The sequence below is a fragment of the Arachis duranensis genome, chromosome 1 (genome assembly GCF_000817695.3).
Source record: "Arachis duranensis cultivar V14167 chromosome 1, aradu.V14167.gnm2.J7QH, whole genome shotgun sequence".
In the NCBI taxonomy this organism is placed as follows: Eukaryota; Viridiplantae; Streptophyta; class Magnoliopsida; order Fabales; family Fabaceae; genus Arachis; species Arachis duranensis.
In genome coordinates this window covers 92,294,922-92,304,992 of record NC_029772.3, presented here as the reverse complement: position 1 = coordinate 92,304,992, position 10,071 = coordinate 92,294,922, and the positions used below count along the sequence as shown (strand labels likewise).

General features: G+C 35.9%; 3 protein-coding genes across 3 annotated transcripts; 1 reads left to right on the top strand and 2 right to left on the bottom strand.

The window, feature by feature from the left end:
* Positions 1–1,788, bottom strand: LOC107460457 (increased DNA methylation 1-like). The gene has a single exon (XM_052251527.1). The coding sequence runs from the start codon at positions 1,786–1,788 to the stop codon at positions 1–3; it is 1,788 nt and encodes a 595-aa protein (XP_052107487.1).
* A 516-nt stretch (positions 1,789–2,304) lies between these two features.
* On the bottom strand, positions 2,305–5,795 carry LOC107460466 (beta-amyrin 28-monooxygenase). Its single transcript, XM_016078829.3, has 4 exons — positions 5,254–5,795; positions 3,014–3,441; positions 2,750–2,937; positions 2,305–2,676 (listed from the first exon to the last, which is right to left on the bottom strand). Exons 1-4 carry the CDS (start codon positions 5,793–5,795, stop codon positions 2,374–2,376), a joined length of 1,461 nt encoding a protein of 486 aa, XP_015934315.1. The 3' UTR covers positions 2,305–2,373.
* Positions 5,796–8,828: 3,033 nt separating this feature from the next.
* LOC107460476 (uncharacterized) lies at positions 8,829–9,254 on the top strand. The gene has a single exon (XM_016078837.1). It carries the CDS (start codon positions 8,829–8,831, stop codon positions 9,252–9,254), a length of 426 nt encoding a protein of 141 aa, XP_015934323.1.
* The last annotated feature ends 817 nt before the right edge of the window (positions 9,255–10,071 follow it).

Genomic DNA, 10,071 nt, shown 5'->3' with positions numbered 1-10,071 from the left:
TCAATACAGCATCAAAGGTTGCTTCAATGATTTGTGGCACAATGTTGTGTCTGGAAAATTTGCAAGAGGATAACCTACACAGTAATACTGATCTGAGTGTGTCATTTTTGCAAATCCAAATGAGTTTGTCCAAGTTTCTACTAAATAAGGAGCAGCAGGCAATAGCAACCTCTCAACACCCAACTTATCCAACAGCTTCTCAAGCTGATCCATCAGAATTCGACACATTCCCTGCTTTCGATACTGCTCACTCGTCGCGACAAGCGGCACTTCTGCAACCTTTTGGCCATAAATCCTTGTGTTTGCAACAGAGATCACCTCATCATTCCTCTCTAGAATCACAGTGTAGAACCCTGTAAAGTTCATACGTGGCAGCCATGAATATCTGCTGAACATAATATCTGCAGCAATGTCTCTTCCAAATACAGGATCTATGATGGGCTCAAAACACTCATGAATTATTCCAAGTGCGACATTTAGCTTGCTCTCCATTTCAGTAATGGTTCCATCGTCATCATTGTCATTAGTGCTTTTCTTGAGGCTCGTCAACAATGTCCAAGTTAGATTACCATCACCCACAGGAATTGGTTTTCCCAACATGTTATTCAGTGTCAAAAATATCTTCTGACAATCTTCATTGCAAAACCAATCGGTTTCCATGTTCAGAAAAGCAAAGCCTCTAGAAGCTAAACATCCAATGTGGAATCTGCGTTGACACTGATAACAAGCTATAAAATTATTAGCCAAATGACTTTCCTCTCTACAAGAATCTTCTATGCATTTGGGACGGTTGCAAATTCTGCAAGAGCATGAAGGGCAGAACCAATCACCAGGGGGAACATGATCAAGGCCAATACATTCGGCGTGGAATGACGCCGGACAGCGATCACAGAGAAGAATGAAACCCCCCTGGAGACAAATTGAACAAATGGAATCATTTTCATGATGATGATCATTATCCCCATTGTTGTTAGCCTTGATCATCATCAATGCTTGTTTCTGGCAATCCAACAAAGACCTTTTATCTTGTTCCAAGAAGATACTAGCAGAGGGAGGTTGACCTTTGCAACCGGCATGACCCTGGAATTGAGAGAGTGTGCATAAAGAATCACAACAATGGCAGACAATACCAGAACGAAACAGCTTCCCTCTCTTCACCAATTCATTATCTTTCCCTCCACGGCAGAAAACCCACGCCTCCTGCGCCACCACATTGTTGTCAATCAGCCAAGAAAGAATCGTTCTTGGATTATCAGAAGAACTCCGTGCCCTCCTTACTTTTCTTGCGGCATTAGGACTTTCACCAGAATCACGACGACGACGGCCACCGCCACCGCCACGTGCACGAGAACCAGAACGAGGACTTACTAAATTGGATACTTGCGTCTCCGGAAGAGTCCAATCTTCATCGTCACTCGGTTTCTTGCGTTTCCGAGGCCTACCACCGGTTACCTTGGAACTCGTTGGTGATGCAGCAGGTAGAGATTGGGATTGAGATTGCTGTGATCCTTGCAATGAATTGGAACTAGATGAAGAATCTTTCTTTTTCTCTTCAATGCAGGCTTTGCATGCAGTTCTGAGAGAAACATAGGTCTTACCAGAAGGGGATTTGTAACGAAGTTCCCAGCGAGTTTTCTTGTCGCAATAAGAAAAGGTCCAACCCAACGAAACGAGGTGTTTCTTCGCCTTCAAGCTCAGGTCAAAATAGTGTCTTTGATCCTTTGACGCAGAACATTGGTACCATTCCACAACCGCACTAGGGCAATTCTCTCCTTCAATTCTTATCATTAAATTTGTATATTTTGTTGAGTTGAATTTGTGAGTCTTGTATTTTCTTTTAGTTTATTCTATTTGGATCGTTTTTTAAATCGAGTTGAATTCCGTTTGTACAAAATTAAAGTCGCCAATTTTTGGATCAATTCAAACAAAAAGTTAGTTATATAATATCGGTAAAAGAAACTCATAAAATTAATAAACAAAAAGTAAATCAGTTAAATCGGTTGTTTTTTTTTTCAATAAAAAATTACTTAATATTAAGTTTTTTTAAAAACACAATTGATTCCTGTCCGTGGACCCAGACGAGACACTCGAAATTCTCTCTTTTGTTTACACCATGATTTTTTGTTTTGGTCATGTTCTCATGCTTTTTTTTTTCTCGTTTTCAGTTTATTCATTCGGACTCCATGATTTGCTTTATTGTATTTAAGCCCAAATGTTTGAATCGGTCTAACTTTATAGCCCAATGGTATTTGTTCACATTGGCCCGAACTGCATTATTACAGAGTACGATGATGACCAATCACAGTAGCAGGTTCTTGTTTTATTGTACTAAAAATGAAAAAACAAAAGGTTTACTTATATCTAATAATTAATTTAGTAGGGATTGTGAGGATAAAGGCGAACTGGGAGGCTGTTTGTAGGCATGGGGAATGGATCCATGACAATTTTCTCATGAGGAATCAACATTTGCCATTTGAAGCGTTTCACCAAATTGTGGAGGAAAACCATTATGACTAGGCGTGCATACTCGTTTCCTGGGCACATTCTTGGTCCTCCACCGAATGGCACAAATGTGTAGGGAGCTGGCCCACTTCCTTCGAATCTACTTGGATCAAATTTCTCTGGCTCCGGAAAATACTTTGCACTCTTATGTGTTGAATTTGCACTCCAAAACAACTACATACATAAATCACATCAACCTTATATTATAGGAAAATGGAAAGTATATAGATAGATATTAGCTAGTTACCTTCCATCCTTTTGGAATTGAGAAACCATTGAAGGTAAAGTCATGAAGGGCTTCCCTGAAACCTCCAGGAGCTATAGGAGTCATTCTCATAGCTTCACAAGCTACGTTCCATGAGTATCTCATCTTGTTGATGTCATTCCAATTCAACAAATCTCCTTCTAATTTTGATTTTCCTATTTCCATTTGCTCTGAACAAATTCCACATACATCACAATCTTATATACAAATAAGAATAATTGCCATATATACAAGGGAAACCACTACCTTGATAGACTCTATCATATATGTGAGGGAACTCAGCAAGGTATTTGACAATTAAAGTGCAGGTAGAACTAACAGTGTCATAGCTTCCAAACAAAAGTCCAAGCATCTGATCAGCAATTAACCATTCATCAATCATATAGTCTCCATTTTTATTATTGCCGCACATGAACAACATGTGAGACAATATGTCTTGTGTTGGGGACGCATTCCCTTCACTTAGATCCACCTTCCTTTGCCTTATGATTCCTATAAGATCCTTCCTTATCGATTTGCTTGCTTTGATTGCTTTGTTGAAGTTAGTTCCGGGAAAGTCAATAGGCAACGATATCAACCCTGCACCCACATGCTTAAAATGCTTTGCCAGCTTTGTTACGTGCTTCTCGTCCTCAATGCTTACCAACAAACGATATGACAACAACAACGTGTACCTATATTACACTCCTCAATAAGCATACCCCATTTTCAAATTCAATTAACTCGTTTCTATTAGTACAAATTTCACTTTTCCTTATTAAATATTGAATAAATAAAAGTAACTACTCATACTAACTTATTTTCGTATAAAGACGATAGACAAAATTATCAACTAACTTGACAAAATAAAAATAATAGACAAAAGTATACATGAATTTTTATACGATAGACAGATATATATTTTAATTTTTTAACGAGTTATCTGTACATACTAATATATTAAATTTTATTGTCATTTCTATCTTTTTGTTTAAGTAACTTTATCAGTACGTAGTAGTAACTATAGTAGAGTTTGGTGGAGAGACAAAAACGAAAAGATTGAAACTGAGAGATAGAGACTAAGAGATAGAGATTGAAATAAATCTCAATATTCTGTTTGGTGTAAAGTGGGAGATATAAATTGAAACAATAATAAAACTCTAATTTAATTTGCACAAAAGGTAAAATTGGAATTAATTAATTGAAATGAGGATATTTTAGGTATAAAATGTTATTAAAATTTCAGTCTCTATTTCTAAAAATTTTAGTCTCCTGTGTCTCTATTTTTTGGAGGTACTGAAATACTGAAATTTTGGGACAGAGACAGAAAGTTTAGTACCAGTTTCTGAACTAACAAACATGATACTGAGTCTCAGTCTCCCAGTCGTCTCAATATCTCAAAACAAATGCTAACTATTAGATGACTTTGTGCATTGTATGACGTAGTTCTTTTTTGTAATGATACACTGAAAACTAAATGATAAATTATTTAATTTGTTAAATTTGAATTAAAAAAATTACAAGTGACTTAGAATTTTCATTCTCTTTCTTCTTTTTCCAAAAAGTGGATGTGGATCAAAGACTCCAACTCAGAAATAAAAATGTAACTTATAATTTTTTTATTCAAATTTAACAAATTCAATAATTATCATTTAGCTTTCACGTCCTGTGTCATCAAAAGGGTCACATTACACAATGCACACAAAATTATCATCTGGCACTAGGGGTGGAAAAATGTCAGGCAGTCTGCCAGGGACCTGTAGTCTGGCTTGTATTTAGTCTGGTCTGACCTGGCCTGTTATAAAAGAAGCACAGACTCAGGCTCTATTAAAAGCTTTAATATGTTAATAGGTTAAGTTCAGGCTCATTAATTAGTTTTATTGGCCTGTCACACATTTCTGAACCTATTAAAACATAATTAAATATATAAATAATTTTTTATTATTAACAAAATTATGAGATATTTTAAATATTTTAAAAGATTAAAAATTCTTACAAATATTAAATATGACACATTACATATAAATATTTTTATTAAAAAATAATTTTTTAAATAATATTTTTATTTTTGTAAAAAAAATTATCAGGTCTTTTAACAGGTTTCAGACTAAACCAGACTGAATAACAGGTCAAGTCTAATATTTTATAAAGAGCCTATAGTAGACTAGCAAGTCAGACTCAAATCAAATAACTACATGACAGATTTGTTAAAAGCAAAATCTGACCTGATCTGATCTGTTTCGATCCTTATCTGACACTACCTCTACAAAAGTTATTCAAACAATAAAAAAATAAAAATGACAACGAAACTTAATATTATTGTATACCGATAACTCATTAAAAAAATTAAAATATACATCTATTCACCGTATAAAAATTCATACGTATTTGTATCCATTTTTCCAAACAAATATTATCTTTATATGAAGACAAATTCATGTGAGTAGTAGTGACTATAAACGAAAGTGAAATTTCTAAAAATTGAAGTATGTTGATTAGGGTTTCACCTCTTGACTAAAGGGTATACAGAGACTTGAAAGTTGTGTTCCCAAAGGGAAGCAAAGTGGGTGTGTGCCATGGAGTCGACGACGGAAACGTAACGTTGGAGTGCTTGAGGCTTTATGAACTGAGGGAGCATGCTTCTGACCTTCTTGGCAGCATCTCCATTGGAGCTGGTGTCATGAAACGAAGAGGGAAACAACTTGTGCACATTGTCGGGCATCCACAGCCTCACCAGCTTGTTCTCATTGGAGAATAACAACTTGTTACCCTCGGCTCCGCCCATCACAACCGTTGGTTCCCCTAACAGCGATGTCTTGAACAATTCTGATGAATACTTTGCCGTCCGGTCGAACACAAACTTCTCCGGCTGTCCTTTCCACCCGGTCGACAAGAACTCCAAGGTCTCCCCCATAATGGGGTACCCCATTGTCCCTGGTGGTAATTTCGGAGCGATAAATGGAAACACGTGACGGAACACGAGGAATAGGAAGAGGAATAGGGAAAGGTAACAAACCCAGAGAAGGATGTTCATTATGATCAAGTACATATTTTAAGAGGATCGGAGGATATGTTGTTGCAATGTATTTTGGTCACCATGGCTTTTTATATACTTGCAGTGCTGCTATGGCTCTTGTGCGGGGCCACCTGCAACCACCACAGCTTGTTGATTCCGGCAAATTAAGCACCATATATCAAACTTTGTGGTCCTCTTGGGCAAATTTCCAAAACCAAACAAGAGAACAATATATGCAAGAGATGGATGCAAGGGAAGAAAATAAATTAGAATTTGTAAAAAGACAATAATAATATTACTCACAAAAACAATATAATTTGATGAATTTGACGAAATTATTATCTAACAATTATAAACTATCAATTTTATTACAAGATAACTGCATATGAATTTTTACGTGATAATAATAAGGCATTGTGGAACCACCACGTAAATGCATGACAAAATGTTGTGTATCATTACAACCACCACCTTCATAAAACCAAAAGAAAACAAAAACACACGCGACTTCAATTCTAGGTAGAGAAATTAAACACCAAAAGAAATTAAGGCCATTATTTATTGCATGATGTTCTGTTGTTTATAAAAAGTAGGTGGTCTGATCTGTGAGGAAAAAGACGAAGTGGTGGATGATTTGCAGGCACAGGGGAAGGATCAACAACGATCTTCTCATGAGGAATAATCAAAGCTTGCCATTTGAAGCGTTTCACCAAATTGTGCAGGAACACCATTATTACTAGCCTCGCATACTCGTTTCCTGGCCAAATGTATAAGGAGCTAGTCCATTTCCTTCGAATTTCTCTGGCTCTGGGAACTACTTTTCTCTTATGTGTTGAATGTGCGTTCCAAAACAACCAGTAATAATAACCACCAATTCAAATCATCACTACCTTCCATCCTTTTGGAATGTAAAGTCATGGATGGCTTCCCTGAAACCTCCACCTGCTATAGGCCAGGGTTGATATAAGCAATCATCATCATTGTATGCACGTACGTGTATACAATTTACTGGAAAATTGGACAAACCATTATAAATTGCTTTCATATTTACTGAAAAATCAAGCTATTATAAAATTTCTTTTAATTTTATTTTTCACATAAGAAAGGATAATTTTTCGAGTCCCTCAAACAGAAGAATTACCAGGAGTCATGATCTGTAGGTACCTTGTGAGAAATCATCATTATTCTGGCGCGTGAACCGATATCATTTCTAATTAAATGCGATGAAGATTAATACTGAGTCACGGTCATAATAAAAGCAAAACCGATCCATGCATATGCAAGTCTGCAACTCAAGCATCTGGCAACCTAACTCTTTATCTTACGCGGCTGCTCCTCGTACCATGATTTTAGGGGAATGTTGTTACTCAATTTAATTTTTATTCAAATGTACGTGATACTGCTTCACTTTAAAGTTTAAATTACTAGCACATGATGACTATTTGGTTGACCTGGAATAATTTAGTCAGCATCGCTTATATATGACGATGAACATTGAAGATTAACCATACATGGAAAGATAAACACTCGAACATACATACGTAGATGCAAGTATGGAAAGATAATTCTTATCGGCGGCCAACCTTGCTATTTTATACCGTTATTCTTTTCTTTCGTTTCTTGTCTTATATTTCTCCTCTTCTTCATTTACGTACTTTTCTCTCTATTTTCTTTCTTTGTTATTCTCGATTTTCATTATTTTTTGATATCAAACTATGAAATCGTTCTTGAAGAAGAAGCAGTAGCAAAAGATGAGGAGGAGAAAGAGAAAGAGTTCTAAATTATGCATAAGGTATATTTCAATGAATTTTGGGTGTATTTCTTAAATTCTTTGGGTGTAGTTTTGTAATCCTTTAGGTGTATTTTTATAATCGTTTGAGTGAATTCTTGTAACTGTTTGGGTGTATTTCTGTAATCATTTGGGTGTATTTCTGAAGTTTCACTATCTTTAGAAACAGAAAGTAGTTGAATAACGTATATTTATTTACTCTTGAATGTGGGAGTGTAATGCGTGTGTTTTGTTAAACTTGTGCCAATTTATAAGACTTGTAAGCTAAAATGACTTGTATATGTAGCAAACCTCATATATATCGATATTTTAAAATATTTAAACTATTATTTTTATAATAATAACAAATCGTATGTTACTATTATATATTTAAAAAAAACAAAACAAAACTCGTATGTAACAATATAAGAATTAAATGGCGTGAGTTTCTACCTTTTTATTAATGTAACCGCATATAACAATATTAAATATTATTTGTGTGACTTTATTATCATAGTAATGCTGGAATTAAGTATATATGCAAAGAATAAAATTATATAAAACTATTAAATTTAAAATAAATTAAAAATAATAAAATTTAGGTTAAATCACATATATAAATCAAATGCAAGTAGATATTATATAATTTTATCCAAAAAAATATTACAAGATTCTATCAAAAAGATATTTTCATGTAGTTCGAATGAGACTAATTCAAATTATGTTAATATTAACTAATTCGAATTTATGTTATTCGAATTATTATGAATTATCGAATTAGCCTGGTTTAAACCACATGAAAATGTCTTTCTAGCATAATTTTATAATTTTTTTTTTGGTAAAATTATGTAATATCTGCTTGCATTTGGTTTATACATGTGATTTCCCCTCAATTTTAACTAATATAACATGCGGTAAGTATAAAGGGTAAATATGAAAATGGAAAGTAAAACCAAAGCTAGATGGACCAAGTAATAATTGGTTTTTGATTAGCATTAGCAGTACAGTTATGCAAATGCACCACCCACCAACTCTTTCAATGTACGCACTGACTCACACTAGTGGCAACAAACTGCTACGATATTTACCACCCTGAATTGACGCAAACACCCTTCCTTATAATGCGATACCCCCGAAACTAGTCTCCTCCTTTTCTAACAGAGGCCCGTTTCATTTTCGGCCGTTCCTTTTCGTGACCACCCACCGCAACCTCCGTGCCCTTTCTCGTCATTTCAGTTCCCCTCTCACTTATTTACTACAATTCATTCTCTCTTTCTCTCTCTATTTCTCTCTCGTTCATGGCGGCAGAAGATTCCAGTCCAGGATCGCCGCACTCTCTCAAACACAAGCTCAGATCCTCCCTTTGTTTATCATGTTGCTTCCCTCAAATCCTCCACCACCACCGCGTGCAGCCAAGGATTGTTCGGAGTGCCTCGCTTCACAGCAAGTCCCGCTCCAACGATTTCCCGCAAATCAAGGAAAAGTGCTGCAACTTCATCGCACGCATCGGCCGCCACCATCACCATCATCGCCGCCACTCCGCCGATTTTCACTACGACGCTTTCAGTTACGCCTTGAATTTCGAGGATGAAGCAAGCGATGACAGGTCCGTCGATGATCTCAGGAGTTTCTCAGCGAGGCTACCGCAGTCTCCGCCCCCGAAAGAATCTCCGGTCCCGGCCAAGACCGCATCCGCAACCGTGGAAATCGCCGCTCTTAGTTGATCTATAATGTAGTATCCAGATCTGAAAACGCCGAAGATAATTTCTGGTTGCAGTTCAGTGCAGCTGAAGCAGCCGCAGTAGTACCGGTTCAAAACCAAATCGCCGCCGCAAGAAGCTTTTTAAAGTAGGTTTTATTTTCTTTTCTTCCGTTTTTATTATTAGATTCCATAAATGTTGTATATAACGTCATTGTGAGATCCACCAGCGGAATGAAAAACGTAAACAGGGATTAGATAAAAAGCATAAAAGTGAAAGGATAAAAGGCTGAAAGTGCGAAGTTGATGATGCTATGTGTTGGTACCATTTTTTTTTTCCTCAACTGCTTTGTTTTGTTACTATTGGATGATGCGTAGAACTTTGTATGTAAATGCAAATATTGAAACGGAGACAATACCGGACAGATAGCTGAAACTCTGGTAAATGACGACGCTATTCTTGTATTCGTCATGCTCTTGTAGCAATGATTAGAAGGATACTTTAATAGTATTACATTTTCACTCAAACTTAGTAATGTTATTTGCACAAAATATAAAAATGGTTGTTTATTATAAGTTGTTCATTTCATTTATTTAACTGTTTACTTTATTTAGACGTTTATAAAATTAAATTTTTCGGTCTTTAGGCATTTATAAATTTAAGGGTGTAATCAGTGGATTAAACAATATATATTTGTTTGAGGACCTGGGCTTCGGCCCGTTATAACAGAAAAATAAGAATTGATTGAGCACCCTAATTAGGGATGGTTTGGGTACATGGAGGACAATATGCACTTTATCCGCGAATATTATACGGCTCAACCTAGTCGGATAGGATTATT

Excerpts from the sequence above, each read along its gene's own strand:
- LOC107460457 (XM_052251527.1), bottom strand. The coding sequence starts at position 1,788 with ATGATAAGAATTGAAGGAGAGAATTGCCCTAGTGCGGTTGTGGAATGG.
- LOC107460466 (XM_016078829.3), bottom strand. The coding sequence starts at position 5,795 with ATGTACTTGATCATAATGAACATCCTTCTCTGGGTTTGTTACCTTTCC. Across the intron at positions 3,442-5,253 it reads GTATACCCTTTAGTCAAGAG|GTACACGTTGTTGTTGTCAT; the intron begins GTGAAACCCTAA and ends AGTGTAATATAG. Across the intron at positions 2,677-2,749 it reads CAATTCCAAAAGGATGGAAG|TTGTTTTGGAGTGCAAATTC; the intron begins GTAACTAGCTAA and ends TTATGTATGTAG.
- LOC107460476 (XM_016078837.1), top strand. The coding sequence starts at position 8,829 with ATGGCGGCAGAAGATTCCAGTCCAGGATCGCCGCACTCTCTCAAACAC.